Raw genomic sequence first — 25,326 nt, forward strand, 5'->3', positions numbered from 1 at the left:
TATGAAACTATATTTGGGAAGAAAAACCCTAGGAGATGCAGTTGGGAAAATAGGTCAGAGTTCTGGATGTTAAAAAGATTTAATTTGACCCCACTCATAAAGAGGCAAGATATTTACACGTGGCAAATTTTAAGCAGTGCTCTAATAATCTACAAAAGAGTGTAAAATGTTAAAGAATTTGTGTTGGGCAGAACAGTCGAGTACTTTGAATTCTAAAGAGAGTTTCTGTTTGGCTCTTGTTAATTTTTGAGGTTTGGGAATAAAGTTGTGTAGCAGACATGACAACATGAGAACTCAAAAATATTGGTATGAGAGCTGTGGTAGTCTATGCCTTTTTTGAAATAGCAACACAGCCTATTGATATTGAAACTGAAAAAACCCACTTCTTTATTTGCTGTTGGCTACTATTCGCAAGTAAAGGGGTGTGTGCACTATTTTTTTAATAGAAGATGATTTTTTTTCTTAGAAAATTTAAGTGCTCTGTCTTTATTGCTGCAATGAACAGCTTCAGAATGTAAAGGAAGTGATCCTAGTTTTTCCGGTTGCTCTAGTATCAGTGTGACTACTCAGAGCTTTTTCAGAACAGAAATTAGGAATCCATAGTCGCTATTTTAATTCAGAAAAGCATTGTGCGGATCAGTGAGATCACTGTGCTTAACTACTGTTTAAGTTTCCTAAGCCGGTGCATGAAACTGAAAATGGGCAAAGTTTACACAGTGGAGGATGTCCTTGAACCTGCTGGGAAAAAAATAGTTTTAACAGCTGAAGATCTGCTGGGGAGGTGGGGGATAGCAGGAAAAGAGAGAACTGTTTTTTCCTAGTTGGCAGTTTAGGGCATGTGAAAGTACAGATTTATCAGAGACAAACTAAACCTGGAACTGGGACAGGATGGAGAATGCATCTAACATGACTTGAAGCTTGGATTTCAAGGACCTACTCCTTTCTCAGCAGCTGCCTGATTGATTAGGAGCAGGCTGGGCTTTGCACTGATACCCTTGTTTATGGAGCTACATGTGTCTCTGAATTCTGGACATTGGTAATGAGTAATTTGAAATTGCTCTGATTACAGAATAAGGTCTAAAGCATTTTTTGCAGATAGGCACAGAAAAAAGCCCCCAAAACAAGAAACCCCATACATCAGTAGGAAGACGAGAAACTCAACTCTTTGTGTGTGTGTCTTTTTTTTCCCCCCCAGATGCACAAAACTTTGCCATCAGAAGCCTTTGGATATGAAAGATGATAATACTGAAAAACACTGCCCTGTTACAGTGAATCCCTGGCATATGAAGAAAGCTTTCAAAGTTATGAATGAATTAAGAAGGTATTGCTTCATTTTGTGCTTGTGCATGGAGTTTATAGTACATTTTCAGTTGTTAGTGGTTTCCAGAGGCATAGGGTGACACCTGAGTGCCCTGGGTGGCAGTGATACGTGGCCATGGAAGTGTCAGTGGTTGTACTGTTGGTGGCATGGTCATGGCCGGTCCAGAAATACTTTTTTTTTTTTGCCAGTGCCTGGGGTTAGTAACCCGATTGTCCCCCCTTCTCCCCTCCCATCCTCCTCACCCCTTCATGATGTTACTGGAGTTTTTTCTTGAGTATATTCTATAAATAGAATGTATACTCCCAAGGACATCTCTTTCCCCATAGATAAATGTTGTAAAACTTTAAAGTGAGAACCAGCCCTTCACCATATGGTAATTTGGACTATGGACAATGTAGGTATGTCAGTGCAGGCACTAAGAGTGCCACCTGGAAGGTTGCCCTGCTCTCTTGCTTCATGTTTGCCAAACCTAGAAATGAGATGGTGAAACCACCTTGAAGGTATCTTTGCCATGGGTCCCAGGCATAGAAGAGACAGATCTGGGAGCAGGGGCATCCTCACAGCAGGTTAACTGCCTTATTTTGGATTTGGCAGTGTAGAGCAAGAGCAGGTGCCCGAGGGTGGTGGCACAGGAAAAGTACAATAGACCTGCTTTGTATTACTGCATGTGAAAAACTAGCCAGCGTTATTGCTTTATGGGACATAAATGTGGAGGATTTTGTTTGTTCATCATAAAGGTCACTACTTCTTATACCATATATTTCAGTGAATTGAGTTCATTGTCAGGTGAACTCAGTTGCATCACTTTCACAGAGGCTTCTTACACAGTGGAAAAACCTTTTTTTAAAATTGTTTCCAAACATTGCTACCCTCAGGCTGAGCAGTGCTGGCAGCCCTGTACTGAGGCTGTTTTTAACATATGGGGTCATATGAGCCCTGTATTCATTCCTGCCCAGGGCAGGGGTTTGGACTAGATGATCTGCTCGGGTCCCATCTGACTCTACATCTATGAACACCATACTGATATAACTTTGTACTGACAGGACTGGGTGAAGCACTGTTGAAAAACAGCAACACTTGGCAATTATGACCCTCAGCCAATACTAATTATGGTTCAGCCAAACAGGTAATGGTAACAGTCGGAGAATGTTAGTGTAGGCAAGGCCTGAGCATTTAGAGCTCAGCCTATACTCTCTTGTTTTTTGTCATACGCATTTGTAAATACTTTTCCCCCTTTCTTTATCTGCACTTTTTCTTGCATGTGTGTATTTGCTGTTGCTAACATTGCCCAAATGACAATGCTCATCAACTTTTGATAGTGTGTCCTGTCTCAGACGAACGTGGAGAAAAGTGTGTAGTCTATGCAGTTGAAATTGTGCAGACAGAATAGCTTAAAACATTTTGCTTGATTTCAGAATAATGAGAGAAGGATGGAGGATACTCACCAAAGTGTGTCTGAAGAGTCTGCTGCTAGAAGGATTGGATAGTTGCATTGTTTCATTCTACCACATACCTTTTTTCTTGGTAGCTAGGTAACCTGATTTAGTATCTCAATAATTATGGCAATATTTTAGGGTTCCACAACTGACTTTTTCTTGGCTAGGGAAAGTTTTGAAGTAGGGGCTGTGTTTTAATGAAGCTAAGGGCCTGCTTACACACTACAGTGCAACACAAGGTCATGTGGATGTACCGGAGATAACTTGGTGCGCACACTAGCTTCTAAATTGGAAGTGTAACTACATTAATGCAGTACTGTGCCAAAGCTAATCAGCTCTGATGTGAAAGTCTTATTAGCCCAGTTCCAGTGCTGTGCTCAAGGTTTTAGCCTCATTGGCTAGATGAATAGTGCGGGGCCGAGGCATTAAATTGCCTCTTGGCCGCTCAGTGATGAGGGGGAAGGGTGTGTGGCAAAAAGAGCAAGATTAAAGGTGGTGCTGTGCCACAAAGTTTTACCATAGCTTAGATAGGTCCCTAAATATAAATCTCGGGGACATCTGGCTAGTAACTCTGTCACATGAAGATTTAGCAATCTACTTCCTCTTTAGTCTTCATCAAGACAAAGGCAGGAATTCTTCAGAACCTGTGCTTAGTAAAAGACTTCAGTTGCTTATAAACAAAGATGTTCAAGCTTGTTGAAAATGTAAAATAATTACTTTTTCCTATTTTTGACCGTATCAGATCATTCTAACAAATTGGAAAGCGATTGCTAGGGCAAAATCTATTTTGGTTTCTTTTATATACCAAGATGCATTACCAGGTTTGCCAGCTTATGAACATGACACAAAATAACACCAGCTATTAGCTTTAATTAAAATTTGAAAAAGCCTTTCTGATAATGAAGAGAGTCTTCTATAAAAGAGCTGACAGTAAAGCAGGTTTCATACCTGAGTCATATTCTGTAACAATAACTTTTAACGAAAAGTAAACTGCATCATTCATCTCGGTACATCTAGGTTTCAGAACTGTAGCCATGAAATTGGCAAGTTTTAATTAAGAATGAGATGTGCACAGCTGCTGGATTTATTTCACATTTCCATCCCACCTGTTCATCTCAAGATCTGGAGATGGGTAATTTAAACACTTAATGGCAAATCCCATTTGAGATAACAGCCATATGCTATTTGAAAACTGAGGCTCAAGGAATTAGTGGTATGGGACAGAATTACTAGAGTGACAATCTCCCACTGGTTCTTGTTCCATCAGAATATGGTCTTTCTTTACATGTTGTAAATTCCTCAGCTCTGATGTACTTACCCCCCCCCCTCCAATTTCCCTTTATCTCGCAAAAAATCCATGGATGTCCCATCTTCTGACCCCTGGCTCCTGTGAGCTCTGTCCTTTGGCATCTCTAAACCAATGATAGTGGATGCAAGAGGGTTACAAAAAGAGTAGATCAGTAGCGATCAGCCTTTGTAGTATGAAGCTAGTTTCCATGGGTGGGGTGAACCCATGGGCTGGATCCGGCATGGGGTCAGTGTGCTGACCTAGCCATAGAGCCAGTCTGTGCTCCAGCCCAGCATCAGTTCTGGATCTCATCATGAAATGATTCCCGTGTGCTATCTCTGTTTGGTGCATGGGACCTCTGTAAGCCATGGGCAGCTAATGCTGCCGCTGCTTTTCCACTGTCAAGTTTCTGGACCTGGGGGGAGCCCTGTGGGCTGGAGATTGAGCACCACTGCTCTAGATATACTTGATTTGATGCTTTCTCTCTAAAGTATCTACCTCTGTCAATGTCAGAGATAGGATTCTAGGCTAGGCGGACTGGTGGTCTGACCCAGTATGTCACTACTTGCATTCTTACGTTTTGTCTTGGAGACAAAATATTGTTCTTGGAAGAGACCTGCCTGGAGGATGATGACAGTAGGTGTAACAAAACTAATGATTCCTACCAGAGAAATACTGGGAATAACCTGGTTGCAGCTTGAGTTACTCAGCTATAAAGAGTAATTGTAAATTGCAATGAATTTGTATCTTCTAGTTAATTTTTGCACCATGGAGAACTGGATTAAGTGGTTTAAATAAACTTTATTAAAGCTTTTTGTGAAAATAGTGGGGAGGAAACATCATGTTGTGCCAACACTAAGTTAAGAGTAATACTGACCATCTAGGCAAGTTAGAAATTGGCCACAATATAAAGTTTATCTTCAAAATATCTAGGTTAGTGCATCTGGATAAAAATATCTATAATCTGTATATGAAATGGTTGGAAAGGCAAGGAAAACCAGGAAACCTCTCTCAGATCAGGCTTCCTCACTGTCTAGGAATATCTATAGTCTTATATGGGAGGGAAACTTTGTCTACCTTCACACTGATGTATCCAGTGACACCATTATATAGCCTCACTCTTTTAGTTATCTCCTAAGCTGATACAGATCTTTAGTTATTTTCTACTTCTAAAAGTCTTTTTTTTAGCTAAGCAAGAAAGCACTGTTCATGAGTGTTGTTTTAGGAAGCTGCATGTACCCAAACACCATCTGTAAGCACACTGAGTAATAGCCATGTGGTTTCATAACACATTTGAAAACATTGCTTAATCAACATTGTCTTCAAAGCATTTTGTTAGGATTGGGGTTAGGATAGGGGGAGTATTAGGGTGATGTGATGTTACATGATTCTCTGTGGCTTGCTTATATATAATTGTTTTTCCTTTAATATCTCTTAAATAGTCAAAGCCTGCTGTGTGATGTGACAATAGTAGCGGAAGACATGGAAATTGCAGCTCATAGAGTTGTGCTTGCTGCCTGCAGTCCTTACTTCCATGCTATGTTTACAGGTACCAAATATTTAATTCTTGTATTTGAAGATAACAAGGCTGCACTGAAATGTGAAATTATAAACTTTTTTTTGCTAAACAAAGTCTAACATTTTAATGCTTTATTTATATTTTTTCAATGAGGTCATCCTGATCTTAAGCTTCTAATGTCTCCTTAATCTTAACTACTGTGGTGAACATGTATAAAACCATACATATAACATCTCATTTATAAAAGGAGTTAAAGGTTGTTTATACAGGCATAACTAGAGAAAAGGATTCTCTAACCTTTCCAACTCTAATTGTTTGGCATAAAGTAGATTAAAAAACATTTCTGTGTGCATTTGAAGTGGGTAGTTTCTCATGACCATTTGTTCTAAATATTGTATTCTTCACTCTTGGATATTGTAGGCTATTGATAGACACACAGGCTTCCATTGGCCTTGGCAGTCTATAGCGTGAGGGTGTATTTCAGTGTTCTTTGGCTAATTTTGAGTGGTACTTGTGCTGTTCACTGTTCCTATAATTTTATCTGTACAGACTGGCTTTTGCCTCTGCTTACTCTATCAGCTCCCTGCCATATTGCTATAGCAGAGACACCAGAGGGTTTGTAAGCTAAAGCAGGTTCATTGCCTTATACCTCTCAATAGAATTGCCTATATTAAGGTTTTTCATTCCTTAATGGTTGTAAATCACTTCTGGAAGGTCCATTGCTCCATTCTGCCACAAACTCCCCGTGTGGCTTTAGAGAGTTGTGTATCATCTGCCTCTTTTTTTAAATTTTTAAAATTTCTTTCAAAGGACATATAATGGTACTTGCTCCCTCCCAGAGGTATGGTGAAGATATCCAGCCACAAAGAGAGGGGTTACCATAAGTACTTTAAAAATATTCTTTGGGGTGCTCTTCCTTTTATTTTTTTTGCGTTGAAGAAGGTTGGACTAATTATATAGGATGTCTTGGTGCTTTGCTTTTTTCCTTCTACTGCTAACTTCTTGAATTAGGGCGTGTCTTTGTTGCCACCCTGGCAAGCAGCCACCTGGAAGCACTACTCACATCTCATTCTGGCTTAATTTTTGCTGTCACCCAGAAGTTTGGTGGTGTAACTAGTTTAATGCAGCTTTGAACGGGCACTTAAATCCATTTTCAAGCTGTCTCGGGTATGCTTTTTGGCACATGCTCAGGATGTTGCTAAATGTGACTACACAGCCTGATTTCTTGACTTGGACATTCACTGAGGGGGACCAAATGAGTGGTGCATGTTTTTAGAGGTGCATTGAGGTCCATATCCGATTTGGCACCAATAAAAGGAAAATTTGGCTTTTTTTGGCTGCTGTAGCCATGCATGTGGCCATGAATGCAACCCAGAAGTGTGGAGAGCAGCGTCTGACTGGTAAATCTGTGGGGAGGAACAGGTGTGTGGGGGGGCAGATAAAGGCCCCCATGGTGAGGGAGGGAGTGGGGGTGGTGTTGGGGCAGGCACGGCCCAGCTGGGGTGGGGCAGGGCGTGGGACAGAGCCGTGGGTGGCTCGTCCAGGGGTTGTGAGTGAGGAGTGGGAGCAGTTCCCTGTTGCTGCATACATCTCCAAGGAAGGCTTGAAGGGCCAGTGTCCCCTGGATTTGTGTGCAGGGCGAGGGTGGGCTGCTTGCTGTGAGCTAGGGGCTGTGTCAGCCTCTTCCCTGGGTGGGGTTGGGCCAGGTCTGCACTCAGGGCGGGCATTAGCGGTGCTGGGAAGGGGGACTATGGGATGGGCTACAGTCGCCCCAAAATTCCCTGTAGCCCCCTCTCCCCTCTGCAGCACCACCTGCAGACAAGACTTGACAATCACCTTGCTGGGGTCGTTTGACCCCACTACTCTTTCCTGCCATGGCAGGGGGTGGGACTTAATGATCTGCTCAGGTCCCTTCTGACCCTACAAACTATGAAATTGGTCTGTGCCTGCCCCTGCTCCAGCCTCATTCCTTCCCTCACTGTGGGTGCTTGGATCTGCACCCCACCCCCATGCCCCTTCCACCTCATAGACTTACTGGCCAGGCACTGCTCTCTAAGCTGTAGGGCTGCATATTGGCTATCAGATTGGTATCAGCCAATATGGCTGGTTAACAATCGGCCATTGGGATTGGCTAAAAAAATCTCTATCAGTGTACCCCTACATGTTTTATCACAGCACCCTGGGGCTTGCTTTGGAGGCAGAATAGATGTGTTCTCAGGGATGAATTCTCACACCAAAAAAAAAAAAAGAAGAAAGAAAGGGAATCTAAGAAAAGATGCTTAGAACCTGAATTCCTGGTAACCTACACATCATCCTCAAGGTCAGAATTTGTGTTTCAAGGTAATGTGCAATTGTGGGCCATGTGTAGAACAGTGTCACAGTAGAAAAGATTTCTATTACTATTAATGGCCAAAAGAAAGGCTCAGAAAGCCCTGAGTTTTAGATTTTATAATTGTTTAAACTGTTGTGTCCCTACACAACAGAAACCCTGACACAACCTTGGAAAACAAAGCTAAATCGTCTACAGAACTTTTCTCTCCCTGTTCTCCCACACATTTATTTATCTCAGAAGTATGTTTTCCACAGCAGCCCACATAACAAGATGTTTTGTAGCATGTTCTGAAGATCTGCTTGGTCTGTTTTATACCCAGGGTGAGGTGGGGAAGGAAAGACGCCCATACCAGAATAGAGCACTTTCACAGACAACTTCGGTGGTCAGCTCCTCTCAGCTAATGGAGGCTAGGTCAAATACTTCTACCCATGCAATTGTGAAAGTACAGGAAACAGATGTAGGCTCTCAAGAGTGAAGATCCAGCCCCTCTGGTGCATTATACATTAAGAAAAGCACTTTGAATTCAATATAGAAGCAAAGAAATAGGAAGTGCAGATCAGTGGGAGCATCTACATGAGACGCTAAATGCATAGTAGACTAATTTTACTGCATGTTAGTGTTGCAGGCAAAAACTGTGCTAATATGCCAATGTGCAGTAGAATTAGTTTACTGTGGATTAGCATCACAAAAGGGGGTGGGCTGGTGCTACTGCACAGTAGCACCAATTATGGCACGTTAAGTAGTACCTGCTGTTACAGCTTTTAAACTCCATGTGCTGTAATTATGGTGCACTGTTGAACATGTAGACATGCCCACTGAGTATGAATGATGTATGTTGCCCTGAGATGCGCATTGGTAGTGATGAGTTTCTGCATTCTGCACCTGCCTAAGCTTTTGGATTGACCAAAGGGTTGAGAGCACTTCCAGAGTATGCTTATAGTAGCAAAGGCAGGAATTGCAGTATGTGGCAGGACGGTCCCTAGGGGTGCCGTGACCTCCCCTAGCGCCCTTGCCTACCGTGCCAACCTGGGTCATGAATGCACCCTCTCTCGCCCGCCACGTCTTTGATCTTATTATTATTAATGGGAGGCTGCCTTCCTGCCCTCCTTGGCACAGGGCCTATCTTGCTATACCGGGGTTCCGTTCTGTTTCCTGTGCTGGTCCTCTCCCAGGGCCTACTCGATATGCTCGACCCCTCTCCCAGGCCTTCTCAATATATGCGCTCACCCCCTCTCCCAGGCCTTCTCAATATACGCGCCTGCCCCTGGGGCCTCTCTCAGACTGCGCCCGCCCCTGGGGCCTCTCTCAGACTGCGCCCTTTTGCCCTTCCCCGGTTTCTCAATGGGCTTACTCCCCTCTCGGGGCTCCTCAATTACAGGCAGTGTATGACCCGGGCCTGCCTCCTGTACGTCCCGCGGTCACCCGCACTCAGACCTGTGCCTCGTGCTTCCCGCGGTCTCACGCACACTGGGGCCTTGTCTCCCGCGCTTCTCACGGTCCTGCCCTCACTGGGGCTTCACTCACGCTTCCCGCACTCACGCACTCCTTGCTCTCACCGGGGCCTTGCTCGCACCTCCCGTGCTCGCCCGTACTGGGGCCTTCTATGCCCAACTTGGGCTTCCCAGAATTGGGGCTCAGGCGGTCTTATCTGGCCCCCAGACCCACCTTCTCGGGCCTACGCCCCACTGGGGCTCTTCCCAACTGGGGCTCGTCCCGATATGGTCCACGCTGGGCTGGGGGGCGGAATACCCCACTAGCTCCTCCCGAAGTCGCCCAATGGGCTGGGGTCGGGACATCCCAAAACGCAGCGCCCTCTGCGATGCTAGAAACTTCCCTTCTACTGGGGAGATCCCTTGAGGCCTCTTCCACCCCTACAGCCTCGCCTGGTCCTCTGGTCTTACACAAGCAACCAAACAGAAAACCCAAAGCTCTAAGCCAACCAGTTGCAACACAAAACTAAGCCCCCCCGGCTATAACATACACTCCTGTCAGGGTTCCCTCCCCCCATCTCATCATGTAGACTCTCAGTCAGTCAGACGGCTGTGCCATGCTCTGCTCCATAGCAGAGTTGCTGCTCCTCTGGCTGCCAGAGGGAAACTGGCTCTGGCTTTAGCCTTCTCTGTTTGTAAAGGCCAGGCCCTGCCCCCTGGCGGTCAGCTGACCCAATTAGTTGCCATAGCAACTGGCACCTGCTGCCCTATGAATGGCAGCTAAACCCATTTACTACTATTCAGTAGCAGGCAACCTAGTGCCCTGCTACACAGTAGAAAAACTAAACTTGCAATCTGCTGAAGACTTGCAAATGCTAAAAGACACGCTTGGGCATTTCTAATGTATACAAATATTCAGCCACTCCAAGGATCCCCACAAACAGGGAAACAAATGATAGAAATGCAGGAACATATGAACACGGACATATCTTCTGGTTGCTTCCCTCTATCTCAGTCTAATGTCAGTGAGGTTCTACCATTTAGTTCTCAGTTGTGTCCCTATTTGCCTGGGATACTTGATTAGACTACTGGCAGTTGGGTCATGGGGCAGAGCTGAATGCCATCAGCAAACAAGAAAGTCGGATGTGACACGAGAGTGCTGTAAGGACACGTCACCTTCTAGAAGTTTTTAGACAGAAAAAGGTGGGGCAAAAGAGAAATAATGTTCACTATTGCTGCAGCATTTAGTAGGGGGCTGATACCAATAGTTGATTTTTAAGGAGGCATATTAGCTGATACTGATCTGATTTCTGATACCCAGCATAGAGAGCTGCCTCCAGCTGGTAAGTCTGGTGTGGTAGAAGGGTGGTGTGGGGGGCAGATGAAAGCCCCTGTGGTGAGGGAGGGTGTGGGGCAAGGGCTGGGGCAAGTGCTGCCCAGCTGGGGTGGGGTGAGTGTGGCACGGAGTCATGGCTTGGCCAAGAGGCGCATGGAGTGGGGGAGCAGCTCACGCCATTGCATGCCACTGGTCCAGCAGCTCCTGCTGCTCATCTGGAAGGGCAGGGGAAGTGTGTGCCCCTGGATCTGGACAGGGCAGGCTGGGGCCGGGGCTGTGCGAAGCTCTTCCAGGTGGCACACGGCTGTGCTGGGAAAGGGCTACAGCGAATTTGTGGCTGCAGCCTCGCCTTGTGGGGAAGAGCTTGGTGTGGCCCCAGCCTGGCCCGCCCCACGCAGATCCAGGGGCACATGCCCCCCTTGTGCCCTCCTAGACAAGCGGTGGGAGCAGCAGCAGGAGCTGACAAGTGCCTGATGAGCCCCTAGATCAGCGGCACACAGTGGTGGCATGAGGAAGCCCATCCTTCCCCATGCCCTCTGAGCCACCGTTCTGTCCCTTGCCTGCCCCGCGCTGGCTGGGCAACACTTGGACCAGCCCCATGTCTCCCATGCCCCTTCCCTGCCCGTTCCCCTTCCACCACACCAGACTTACTAGCTGGAGACAGCTCTCCATGTTGCTGGGCTGTATTCCTCGCTGCCTGTGTTGCGCTGCGGCTGTGTGCATGCATGGGCCATTTATTGGCCAAATTATTGACCTGATATGGCTGATTTCTGATTTCTTCAGATCGGTGCCCATCTGATATCGGACCTATGTATCTGTGCACCTCTAGCATTTAGGCAAGCTTAGACTGACCTTAGCAAGCTTGCATTACCTTGTAATTAACAGCATCTAGGACTGCTGACAACTTAAGTATGGACACCTAATCTGTATCCATTGCTTGTAGGAGAAATTCTACCTTTTTAACCAGTGCGGTTTTGCCTCTTTCACCAAGTGTTATAAACAGGTTGGCCAGCTACAAAGAGATCTGGGGTATTTGGTAGTTCAGCCACAATCTTCTCTAAGACACTATCTTGAAATGGGATTCTGGTGTTTCACTTGGCATTCTGCTGATGCCCAGGAAGCCATCATATGTGCAGTGCAGTGATTTGTCATATGAAAAAATTACTGCATTCTGAGAGAGCAGTTTTCTTGTCATAGTTTGTTACTTTTTGTCCTGAAACCTTCTAAGATCATGCTTCATGGTAAATGTTTTAATGATTCATATCTAAGCCTCCACAAAATGAGACGTAGTGAGTTTCCCCTCCTTTTCCATTTTAATCTCTATTTAAATTTCCACTGGTGGAGGATATAAAAAGCAAAATTGTCTACTCATGACTGCTTCACATAAACATTCTTTGATTGCTTGATTCTCTTGTGGGGGGGCTGGATTTTTTTTAGAACTGCTTCTACTGCCAGCACTTGGAAAAACTCCTTGGCACAAGGAGCACATAAGGTAAGAGTGTCTTACAAGTTCACCTTAGTGAAATATTTTTGTATATGTGTCAAGAGACTGCCAGTTGTTAAATCCAACAGCCGTTTTTCACTAATGGCCCATGCTGAGGAAACTAGATTTCCTGAATCACTTAACATTCAGTTTATGATAACTATAACTCCTTTTTTAAAGGGAGATAGGAACTGTATAATTAAATGAAATGAGCTAAATTTTTCAACTGACCCGAATAGGTTTGTTTTTAGGTTTGAACACCTCTGTGGCAGGAAAGAACAGCTGTAATTTGTGAGGGATCTTCATCTAAAATAACCAGATCACAAAATTGTATTTTGTAGGGGAGATGACTGAGAGTCGAGCAAAGAGAGTTCGGATAAAGGAAGTTGATGGCTGGACTCTGAGAATACTTATTGATTACATTTATACTGGTGAAATTCAAGTTACGGAAGAAAATGTACAGGTAGGAATAAGGATTTTCTAATACCTTCTTATGACTTTTTTTTGGCCCTTGTCACTTGCAAAATCACATGACTTTTTTTACCTTAAACTTGTATAAATAGTAGGATTTAACATTATAATTTTTCTTTCATGAGAGGGATAAAAAAAATATTAGAGGTTTTATGATGATTTACTTTTATTTTTTCCCTCGAGTCCAAAATCAACCTTTGAAAGACATCTGTTAGATGCATTCACATGGTCAATACTGAGTGTGTTGTAAAGGAAGAATGTGACATTTTTCATAGCTTGACAAATGCTAGATTGCTGGTACTTTGCTTCCTTCTTTCTATCAGCAAAATGAACAATCAAATATATTTTATGTTGAGATCATGTCAATTTTCTAGTGATACTCGGTGCGTTCAGCTTTTTTCTTGCAATGTACATGCTTTTTAAGTGCTGTGGAAAGTACCATCACTACAAAGAGAAGTTCTTTATCAACAGAATATATACAACAGGGGCAATATCCTCTCCACTGCCAACCTGCTTAAGGTCTGATTTGTAAGAATTTCTCCACTTAGATTTGCAGGAACCTTAGCATCCTTGTGTTCGTGACACAAGATGTGAAACGCTTGTACTGTGGGACTCACCCAGAGCTCACAGAAATCAATGAAGAGACTCCCTTGATTTGAATTAGTTTTGGTCAGGCCCTTTGTGTAGTGTAATAAATTGGAAGCCTGCCTTTTCCCAGTTCACTTCTAGTCTTATCCAACAGAGCTAAACTAAAAATCTGTGACTGAGAGAGGTTGTATTGAGTTGTGCCCGTTATGCAAAACCATAGCTTCTAATTCAGAATAGAATGTAATGTATTAAACACTTCCTTTCCTTTAGTTTACAGAGTAAATTAGCTACTCCCACTCAGTTCAAACTTCCCTTTTCTCTCTGTCAATTGCCTTCACCGTCTGGGATTTTCAGCTTTGGAATGGACTCTTGCTATCTAGCCCTGCATTTGTCAGCCAGCATTTAGCACAAAGTTTTTTCCCAAACCTCCCACACAACTGCAGTCAAACAGATTTTCTTACCTATGAATTGAATCAAAGATTGAGATTTTGGAGACTACAAGTGTTGCATTGGAAGTCTTGCCAATGATGGGGGGGAGGGAAGGCGTACAAAAATATAAATAATTTTTTCTTATCCACTGTCACTAGATTGAGCCCTTTCCTGATGCTTTTGAACTTGCGTGCTTGCTCGCTCATGCTCTCTTTCTTTTTCTCTTTATTAGTCCCTCATCACCCCGCCCGATCCAGAATAGCTTTTCTTGGAGTGCTGATGCTCATTATTTAATAAGAGGTGTTGGTTGGCAAATTGCATTTAATTCTCCAGTTTCTGTTACCCTATTGCTTTTTCCTTCTACTTTCCCAGCACTGGGTAACTAGCAGTCCTAACACTTAACATGGGAGATAAAAATAGACCATTGTTATCAGTGCCACACATTTGTGCTACATTCTGAAGTGAACAGGTTTTTATTGAGATGATAAAATTGATTTTTTTTACTGGCTGCAGAGTAGTCCTCAGATGAGATGCCTTGCTGATGTTTGAATCAGTGATCAGAAATGAAGTTTTATTACGCTATTTTAAAAATCAAAGGAAATACCTTGTTACCAATCCCTTCAGCACTTTGCATCCTGGAATGCCTATTTCTTACCTTACCAACTATTATCTAAAATGTATTATTTACTTGTGGTGTTACTGTGCGAGTGTTGTCAGGCCAGTTAAAATCTCTTATAACACTGTACTATACCATGCCAGTCTAGCAGTGGTGAAGACCTTGTGCAGCCTTAAAATTTTATTGGCTCTTTTAATAAGGCTCTTACTTGTTTGTACCAGCTCTTCATGCTCATACAGCAGAAGCTTGATTCTACAGTCTCAAAACTTTTCTGTGCATACCTTGATGACTATAATCCTGCTAACTTTTCATACAAAATATCAGGCTAGACAGCCAAAATAAAGTTAAAAATAATGTTTCTGTTATAAGGGGGCTGGTGTAGAGATGTTTCAGTGCGACTTTCTAAGCAGCCTTGTATGTACTGGCTGCATCTACTGTGCAGGAAGATGTATTTTAGTCTTAGATTGACTATATTGGTTACTTTACTTACGAGCAATGAAATGTATCTATACTGGTAGGAATTTAAGGAATGTTAAAGGCCAGTAATCCACAGGTTTAATTCTTCTGAGTCTGACGTGGCTTTCATTTTCACAGCTCCAGATTACCTGGCTGTTTGAAGATGTATCTAGTGATGTTGGGGTTGTAATTTGTGTTATGTGACCTGGTGAGTGATCTTAAAAGTTTGTAGTAATTTGGAAATCAAAAAGATTTAGTTTAGCTTTACCTTGGGTTAGAGCTATTGAAATAAAATCTACATTTTGAATTTAATGTTGGTACTTATACTTATGCCACATAACTGATAATAAATGGCCATGTCCTCCTCTTTGCCACCTTTATGTTGCTTGTAGCTAGAAATGGGCATTTGTAATTAGGCAGTATGCATTGTTATATACTGTCTACACATGTAAGACAGGAGTTCCTGTCCCAGAGTTTGAAACTTAACAAAATTGCTGTTATAAATGGATTTGATGCATGGTCTGGTTAGTGGAGTTCTACCTTCTGTGTACACTGAGATGCCTAAGTTCAAATGGTCATGCTATTTTTTTATTTTTTTTTTGTATCTGGCCCAGCATGCCTGAAGTACAACTTAGGTGCTTGAATTTTGATAAAGTTCAATTGAGTGATCCACAAAAACCTGTTTAACCACTCAAATGTAGAGGCTGTAGTGCCTAAGTTTTTTGCCAGTCAAGTGAACCACCTAATATTATGCTGTTATGTATACCTAGAGGTCTGCCATCATGGTTGATTTGAGTATGTTGGGCCTCCTATACCATTTTTTGGGGCTTGGCTAATTAGGAGTTCTTAAAATCAAGATAACCTCAAGGGCCCAGTCTGGTTGGTGTACTCAAAACATACCAAATACTGATAGTATTGAGCTATGAACTAGGTACAGTGGACATTGTCACTTTCAGAAAATGCAGCTGGAGGAGATGGTGCAAGGGATGGGGAATAAATACCTTCTGTAATAGCCCTGTGGTTGGGATGCTTTCCCAAGAAATGTAACATTTGGGTTTGGTGTTCTTCTTGGCCTGAGTAGATTCAAAACTACACCTTCCTCTTTTTCAGTTAGGCACCCTTACCAAGATAGAGACGAGGCTGGATGGGGCACTCTGTAGCCCTCCAATTGAAATTATAGTTTCATAGTTTCTAGGGTCGGAATGGACCTGAACATATCAAGTCCAACTCCCTGCCCTGGGCAGGAACGAGTGCTGGGATCATAACACCCCAGCCAGATATCTGTCCAATCTCCTCTTGAAGACCCCCAAGGATAGGGGAGAGCACCACCTCTCTTGGGAGCCCATTCCAGAGCCGTTGTGGTTATTGTGAATGGAGTGCAAGGTTCATGATGACTCCAAGGAGAGAGAGAAATTAAAAGGGGGTCTGATTCAGTAGCCCTGTCATGAAAACACTGTCAACACTTTATCTTATGGCAGTTTAATGCAAAATGCCTAAGCACTCCCTTGAGCAGAGGATCAGAACCTGGATTTCCAACCTCAGGGGAGTGCTGTCATTGCTAGCTTATGCATCAGGCTGCTTGCGCTCTCTCATTCCTTTGTGCACCATGGTTTAGAGACCTTGGACAGATGTACATTTGAAGCTTTCTGAATTCCACTCCAGTCTGGAGCACTTCAAAATGAGTGCTTCAGGCCACAGAAAGACACGAAACCCCATGCCCATTCAGCTGGAGTGCTTCAAATGTGCCACAGTAGAATGCAGCAGCCTGTTGCCCAGTCAGGGGGTTCAACAGACAATCCCTCCATCCTGGGACTCTTGTCTGTCTCCCATTTCTCACCCCCACCCCCTCCAACTGGGTGGTGAGTGGGACAGCCAGCCAGTGCGTGCTCTCTTGTACCCTCAGCCTCTGCGCTCCCTGTTTTGGAGGTGGAGAGAGGCATGCAGGATTGCCCAAGGTGGTTATACAACCCCCCTGCCCCAAAGTGGAACTGAGTGATTGAAGGAATGGTTGTGTGCAGGGATTCGTGCTTTCCAGCTTTAGGGATGCCAAGTATGCATGAGAGCACTTTGGCTGTCTGCCTCTCTTCACCTCGTCTATTTTAAAAGTGCTGATTGTATTTAGTTAGTTTGCAATAAATGTGGTTATGCTGTGTACATGTGAAAGCTATGTATGAATATTTAATGGTATAAGAGCTTGCTTGAAGTTTTAATCATTTTGGCTATGTGAACTGGCTGGGTCCTTAGCTCATCTGTGAACAGGCAAACGTGTTTGAGTTTCCTTTAAACATGACTTAAGGAAAAAAAAATGGAAAACTATGATTTTCTGTTAACTGTTACATAACCTGGCTGTATTGCCCTCTAAAACAAGCTTTTTTATGGGATTGCATACACAGTGGAGTTATGTGGTCTTCGGAAAGTCTGTTAACAATATGAATTGAATTTTGATCAGTATTCAGTGTTATCTTGTCAGTATGCCTTGTTTGCTTTCATTTAGGCAGAGTAAGGAGCGAAGGGAACGGCTATTTTTCTTACAGTGCTCTGAAATTGAAAAAAATGAAAAGTATAACTACCGGTACCATATTTACGTAAATACAAGACAGCCTTGAATTTAAGATGATCCCTGCCCCTAGTAATTAGATTCTGTACATGGAAAATTTATACATTTTCCATGTACAGAATCTGAACCTGGGAGCACAGTCACGGCTGTGTGCTGTCATGGCCCTGCTGCTCCCAGGATCTGCCACTCCTGAGACTAGCCAGGACTGGCACAGGCAGGGGCTGCTGGGAAATGGAGTCCACCATGTTGCTTACCCCTGGGTATAGACTCACAATGGTTCCTTTAAAACAAATAAAAAATAAAATAGTTGACTGTTGGTCAAAGTTTATTTTCTACATGTAAACGTACACTTTATTGGTCTTTCTATGTTTTGGCCTCTGGCCAATTTTATGTTACAAGACAAACATAGAAGAAAGCTCTGGGTGTATATTCTGGTTTTTGTGTTTCCCTCAGTCCATGTTTTAACATCAATGGTAGATCTTTATTTAAAATTTAAAATATTAGCTGACAAATTCAAGAATGAATCAGAAATGAGACTTAAATATTAGGAAAGCACAGTATGTGAGCAAAGATGCATTAGGAAAGGATCAAGAATATACAAACCTGCACAGTGCTTGGAACAATGGATTTACATCTCTTACCCATCTCTAATGGAGGTCATTATACCTTATGCATAACCTTATTTTAGCACTTCTATCATCAGCTTTTCCCCACATGTTTAATTTTCTGAATGTTCCTCTTTTTTAAAGCAATTAAGTTAAATGTCAGACTTAATGCAGTGTAACAGTTAATCATTTTAAGACAAGAACACAAAAGTTAACTTTCTCAAGTAAAATTTAACTTTCTCACGTATCCACGTTTGCAAGTACCGTTTATGTATTAAATATATGCAGTGTGGGAGAGTCGGTTACTATAAGAAGCCTCTGAGTGAGTAATTCGCCCACAGTGTAGCATATGTATTCGGGTATGTATTTAGTCAGGCCTGCAACTAGGGCCTCTTACTGAGCCATATGCATTGGGGTGAGAGCTCAAGGAGAAGTTCCTAAGTACAGCTCTAGATTGATCTATTAAGTGTTTTAAAAATCAATTTGTCACTTGTAAGAAGCTGTTTTAAGGCATCTTAAACCAATCTTGTACCGCAGATGCCAAACTTGCAGAATCTGAAGCTTGTATATTTCCATACCAGTGATATTTTACTCCCCTAACAGCTGGCTGCAGATTAGCTATGTCCATGCAGAGCTACTGCTTTGCGTTTGAATCATTTCTTCTAATATAAGCCAACAAGTGTATTGACTGTTTTTTAAAGGGGCTCTACTGCAATGTTGATATCAGAGATGTATGAGAAAAGGAACCTAAAACAGTCTGACATTTTTATACCCAGAGCTTTGCTATCAAGGCCTCTACAGTAAAATCTGGTGGTCTGTTACCAAGACACACATGTTGGGGTGAGAGCTTTTTTTCTCATTGTTAAACTTAAATCTAAATGTAACTCCTAAATAAAAAAAAAATCAAAATATTCATTCTGATCAGTTTGAAATACCTATTAGAAAAACTTACAGAAATACTTAATTTCAGTTTTTCAAAACATAACAATTCTTACAGAACTGTCTCTTAAGAACTTTTTTGAAGGGGAAAACTTTTCACCAGTTCTAGTCATTATAGACTTCAGTCTTGGTTGTAACTACCTGCACTTCTTCTGTAAAACAAACTCCAGGTATTTAATGTCATTGAACAAGGGGACTGAATCCAGATCTCCTGGACAACCTTAATTCTAGACCTCAACTTTTAAATAGTTAATGCTTCTTTAATAAAGACTTTTAACGTATAATGAAAAGATTACAGCTTAGCTGTGTTGGCTCCAAAGCTTTGACAGAAGTAAAAGTAGTAAAGCATGTGTCACTAGCGTCAGCAGTTGTGACTTAAAATACACATTGAGAATGGATCTGCTGAGTAAAAAAGGTGCCATTTCTGCATAATCAGTTTTCAGAATGGGACACGATAAAATTCATGATGGAAGAGAACATGGATAAATTGCAGAATGTTTTCTGTGTTACTAAAGCTCATAATGTTATTGATAGACTTGTGAGAGTGAGAGATGATCAGTTGTTTTGTGGATCTTCGGTGTAAATGAGGGAGGGAAGCAGGGCTTAAACTGTAAAAAAAAACCAAAACAAAACAAAAAAAAAACCCCAAAAAAACAAAAAATCCTCTGTGATAAATGTGTGTAGAATCCTCCTCTTCTGAGGAGACCAGTAATCTGGAAGGTAATGAAGGCATGATAACTATAGTTTGTATTATTGAGCAACACAGTACAAGATGCAAATCAGTTCCTTTATACTGGAAATATGATTTAACATGTTTATGGACCTTGCCGTAGTGCAGAGTTGGGTAATTATTTGGGCTGGAGGGCCACTTAAGGAGTGTTGATGAACTGTCACGGGGTGGGGAAGACAGAGCAGGTGGATAAACTCTGTGAAGATGAGCCCAGGACCCCACGGTGAAGCTGGACCACATGTGTGGCTACTTGGCCCACATGCCATGTGTTCAAGATTAACTGTGGTGCAAACCAGCCACAAATATGTTCTAAATTATGCATGTACTGTTTTTGTCACTGATTTGGCAAATACCTTTCAAATGTGGCATGTCGCCATTTACTATGTGATTGATGTGTTAATTGCACTGTCCATGTACTGTTGGCCAGGGGCCTAGGTTCATGCTTTGACCAGGTTCTTTACTAGGAGTATACCATTTATTTCTGGAGCTTACTTTAAAAGGGATATACTCCTTGAACTTGTCTCAAATCCCATTGTGTTTTGGGGATTTGTGAGGTGCTGTGAATGTTTTCTTTGCATTTATTTTGCTGATGTGTGTGTGTGTGATCTTGTTGAAAGACCCATATTATGCTGTATCCATTTATGTTTCTGCTACAACTGTATTGATTGTTATGCAGTGTGTATGTATATGTGTGTGTGTGTGTGGTTTTGGATATAATTTAGTCCAAGGGAGTGGGCAGAACTGCTAAATCTCTTTTTGCTGTTGTGACACTAGGGCAAGAAGAATTGCCAGTTTGATGCAGGCTAAAGAAGACACTGTGGGGTTGGGCATCCAAGGTGGTGTCTGCCTGTAATGGGGAAATCAGCGCCTCTAGAAAAAAGACATCTGAGAGAGATGACCCATTAGCCAGGTAACTCAGGAAGACCAGGAATTTCTGGAAGGTTTTGGTGACATGAGTAATTAGTTTAAGGCTGATGCGAGGAGCCAGCTTGGAGGCTTCTATCTTAGTTAAGATAGAATTGAGGGCTGGAGAAGTGTGCAAGGACCTAGCAATCGGGGCTGACAGAATTGGCCCTGGTGATTTATGGTTATATAGGCCAGTCTCTTAAGGGGGCAAGGGTAACCATATGAGAGGGTTTAGAAAGTTTACTTGCTTTGTCATTTTTGTCTTCAAAACCCAAATTTTGCTCATATAATTCTTTTCTCTATGTAATACATTTTTTGTTGTTTTGTCTCTTTACTGATTGCCTATGACAAGAGTAATTTCTAGGCAAGCAATATTCTAGGCTAACCCATTCTTTGGAGAGTGGGACCTAAACATTTCTTTCACAGCCCAAGGGGGAGGCCACTTGGAGCTTGTAGAGATCCCTAGTATAAGGGCAGTAGAGCTGTGGCTTGTGAGAATTAGGAGTTATCCTAAGGCAGCCTTGGCCTGTTCTTTGGGGCAAGTGTAGTTGCACCACAGGGATAAGCTTATAACTTGGGTCCTGTGACAATTAATGTGCTATTTTTTCTAAACTGGCTGTTAAACTCACTAGCTTCTTATGAACCGGTGATATTCTGCTTCACAAGCAGTTGCTTTCTTCTTCATGTGTTCTAAAATTAAGGTGATCTCAGAGAATATGTATTTAGGTTTTTTGAAGAATTTCCCAAATATATCAATATGCCACTCTTTGTTTGGAGTAAGAAACACCCACTGCCTCAGTGGTTCTTTATTGAGTGAGATACACCCTTTCTTTTGGAGAGTTAGATTATTCAATATCAAGTTGAGAAATTTTCTTTTTTTACACAGAAGACACAAAATGTGCATTGCTGTCTCAGAAACAAGCACATGTTATTATACAGTGGGTGGGAGAACGGATGTAATGTTTGTCAAACCAAAGTTTATGTTGTGGGGGGTTTAACTGGCTTATAACAGCAATCATACAATATATACCAGAGAGCCATGGGTCAGAGCCGAGCCATGGAGTTTTCTGGCCTGCAGGGTTTCCAGGGGTCTGGAAAATTGGTGGTAGATGAGCGGTGGCAGTGTTAATGCCACTCCCTTTTTGGACTGACTCTGTGCTAACTCTGTACGAGATCTGCCCCATGGGCTGACCTTGCACTGCTTATCTGTCCTGCAGGACCAGAGTGGTGGGTGTTGCAGCTATAGACGGTTAAAATTCAGCAGCAGTGGAATTAGTTCTATGGGATCTTGGCTCGCCAGCTAGCCACATGCTGCTTTTTTACCTGTGCAGCCTATGTTTCTCCTTCAGAGATACTGTGTAAGAGGCATCTTTTGTAGCATGCCCAGAAATATCACTAGATTTGTATGGCTTAGGACCAAGCAGCAGATAAAAGATTTGAGTCTTCTAGCTTGAACAGAAATGCCTTATTAGTTGCTACCTCCCTTCTATAAGATGGAGATCCTCATGCTGACCATATTTGTGGCAGTTTGTTACAACCTCAGGTAAAATGGTCCCAGACTATTTAGATTCTCCCAGCACCCTGAGGTGCCATGAGGTATGAGCAGATTAATGGGTTTTGAGGAAATGAGCAGATGAAGCAAGCAAATAAATGCAAGGTCAGGCTTCTCTGCTTGAATGGTTCCTCCATCTTCACTGCTGGGCCCATCTGCAAGGATGTAAGCACTGTAATTTATGAATTATTTTTTGAAATTGGGTGGCTCTCAATTCACAAAAAATTTAATGGAGGGGTGCCTTGAGTCCATAAAGGTTGATAATTACTGATTTAGAAATTTGTAGGTTCTGGCCTTCATATCGTCTTCCCCAGAGGAGCAGTTGGGAGCCTGTGCAGATCTCAAAGTGTTTGTGTTGTATTGGGCTGAGATGCTTTGCTTAGTGAGCCAGCATTATTTTCCTTGACAGTGCAGCTCTGGATGAGGCACATCATACTTCGTGACAAAAGCAAGATCCACTTCCAAAACAAAAGACTGCAATCTCCTAGCCAGATGCAGATAAAAAAAGTGACTGGGTTGCTACTATAATACTGTCATGTGCTACTGTCATGTCAGCCTCAGCTCCTGTCGGTACCCCTAAGTTGCAAATATAGTTACAGTAATAGCAGATGTACTATCACAGGAGCTGATGACCTCTGCTGCTTTCTCCAACCACATCATCACCACACTCTTCTCTGGATTGAGATTCATCTTGCCTTGTTCTCATTGGTGTCTCATTCTTGACTGAAAGTTTGACTAAAGTTTGAATTCTTATCCAAATTAGATGCACGAGATGCACAGTTTGGGTTTCAATCTGCATTTGGGAAATTCTGAACCTGCTGCTCCTTTACAAGCCTTCTTAGTGCCCCCCATTCACGCTGAACAGGGAGAGGGGATGCTGGAGGAACATACTATATGTGAAGGCTGCTCAGGAAGAGGCCTGTTGAAATCTCTAAGAGAAAAGAAGAAAGTTACTTAAGAGTGGCCCTTACCAACTCCCACCAAGGCTATATATAGGTGAATCACCAACACCTTGTGATCAACAGTATCAAAAGCAGCTGATCTAATACCGGCATGAACACCTGTTTTTATTATCTGTTGCCAAAGGGAGAATCATTGACCAATGCTGTACCTAGGCCTATACTCAGATATATGTAGATCAAATTGATCTTGTGATGCTTGTGTAGCTACAGTTGCCTCTAATCTTGCCCAAAGAAGGGAATTTATATTTACAAGATTGTGAGCATCTTGTGATGACTTCTTGATCAAAGACCACATTGGTACTAGAACAATAGGCAATTTATATTCCAGGGGGAGGTGGGAGATTTTAATACACCAGCAAAGATGGCAGGGCCTTTTCCACTCTAGACTTTGTTTTTCTAGGCTTTTCCACAAAATAACAGTTTTCTCAGGGTGGGAAGAACTTCCCAGCTTGGTAACAGGTGCAATTTGGATTTACCAGACTACACTACAGGCAGTCTATGATTTACAACGTTTCAAGTTACAACGTTTTGTACTTACAATGTTTATAAATTGACACCCCATTTCAACTTTCTGATGTCAGTTTCGACTTTAGAATGCTTGATCCGACGCCATGCTGCATCAGCGAATAAGTTCGCTGCGTCACCCATCTCCCTGGAGAACATCTGTCCAAACTTCCTTGGGTGCTTTCTTTAAGAAAGCAGACCAGGCTCGAGAAAAACCTGCAGCCAGGACTCCTGAGAAGGCTCCAGCCAAAAACCCTTCAAAAAGTCCAGCAAACTCACCTCAAAGAAGTTCTTCCAAATCAATATGATTGCTATTTACAATATAAATACAATAATGTAGTTCTATTACTCATCTGTAATTGATTGAATACAAAATTCCTGGTTATTTTTGGTGAAAATAGAGTATTGGGCCTTGGTGCAGGAACCAATCCCCAGTTATAACATTGTTTCCTATGGGAAAAGTGGTTCCGAGTTGCAACGTTTCGACTTGAGATGTGGTTTTCAGGAACCAATTGTGTTGTAAGTCTGAGGACTGCCTGTACTCCAAAAAAAAAAAAAAAAAGTCAGATAGATGGAGGAAGGTAACATTTTAATATTTTTATTTGCTTCTGGCACAGCATAAGACTTTAAAATAACGGTGTCCAGTTTCTGCATAAGTCAAACCATTAACCACATTATTTCTCATTCTTTGAAACAGCATTAATGTGGCTCTTCTGGAATACCTTTAATGGTTATAAACATTTGTTTTCCTTGTGAGAAGTTGATTTACATCCTCTAGAATTTATGTGCATATCTTTCAACAATGCTTTTTTATAATTGGTGCATAGCAGAAAGCCATTCTTGTAGGGCTTGAAGTCACGGATTGGAGTCCAGAGACTTGCTGTACTGCAAATGCGCTAATTTCTACTGCTCATGTTTTTCTACTGCTTTCCCTGGTGAGTTTCTTTAATCAAACTATGAAGAATTTTAAAGACACCTGCTTTTGAGTAAAGTGATTAATGCAGGTGCAGAAATTAGCAGTTCATACGCTCTCAAAGTACTGTGTGGTTTGAAAGAGCTTAGTATTAATTATCTACTCCTTAAAAAGGGAGGCAAATGACTAACTTTTGGGCAGTGTTAAATGTACATGGCTTCTCTGATGAACAGTTTAGGTAAGGTTTTATAAAAATGGTAGTCACTGTGTTAAAGTTCTTCATACCAGAAATAATAATGTAAGGATTCTTTGTACTGAAATTTGTGAATCTTTGTTTCCTGTGCTTTAAATCTGACTTGCCAAAAACTCCCAGCTCGATATCTGGTACAGCATGTAGCATTTTTAACAAACTGTTTTGCCAAATGTTCATTAAACTGTACAGAATATTTCAAGCTGTTACATAGTCATTTGCTGAGATCGGTAAGGATTCTAACATGCAAATTAATTACTTTTAAGATTCAGCTCATGGGTTATTTCAGTTGGTGAAATGATCCTGTGGTGGGGATGTGAACTGACTTAAATTTCTTTACGTTTTAAAGTGACATAGGTTCCAATATTGCAATTACCAGAATGGGCTGATTTCTTAATACCTATGAGAATGACCTTTGTGTTTGTTTCCTGGCATATCTCACAGTGAGCTACTGTGAACTGAATCTGCTGGTTGTTTGGAAGTTGCCCACGTAGGGAAGACTTGTTAAAAATGGGTTAAGCGTCACACGCTTATCTTGGTCCTGTCACATATGTCCCCATAGCAGGTAAAATCTCAGGCCAAAGGCTGTTACCTTCCCCACATACCCCTATTTCAGGGTAAGTCTGAAGAACTGAGAGTTAGTTGAGCATGTTGGGTAGTATTTTTCCTACCCCCTGATGACTACTTCAGTATTTCTGTACAA

General features: G+C 42.2%; 1 protein-coding gene across 3 annotated transcripts in view; it reads left to right on the plus strand.

Moving 5' to 3' along the window:
- The first annotated feature begins 590 nt into the window (after positions 1-590).
- Positions 591-25,326, plus strand: part of KLHL2 (kelch like family member 2) — a 95,851-nt gene continuing 71,115 nt past the window's right edge. The window contains exons 1-5 of one of the 3 annotated variants that reach the window (XM_019534579.1): positions 591-1,036; positions 1,196-1,321; positions 2,737-2,853; positions 5,488-5,594; positions 12,487-12,608. In XM_019534579.1, coding sequence (XP_019390124.1) covers positions 1,230-1,321; positions 2,737-2,853; positions 5,488-5,594; positions 12,487-12,608 — 438 coding nt within the window. In that variant the 5' untranslated portion in view covers positions 591-1,036; positions 1,196-1,229. Of the gene's footprint in view, positions 1,037-1,195; positions 1,322-2,736; positions 2,854-5,487; positions 5,595-12,486; positions 12,609-14,843; positions 14,914-25,326 lie in introns of those variants that run through there. The other 2 variants (XM_019534580.1, XM_019534581.1) reach the window with 2 other exon arrangements.

This window comes from Crocodylus porosus, unplaced genomic scaffold (genome assembly GCF_001723895.1).
Source record: "Crocodylus porosus isolate Cpor-Errol unplaced genomic scaffold, CroPor_comp1, whole genome shotgun sequence".
NCBI classification, from domain to species: Eukaryota; Metazoa; Chordata; order Crocodylia; family Crocodylidae; genus Crocodylus; species Crocodylus porosus.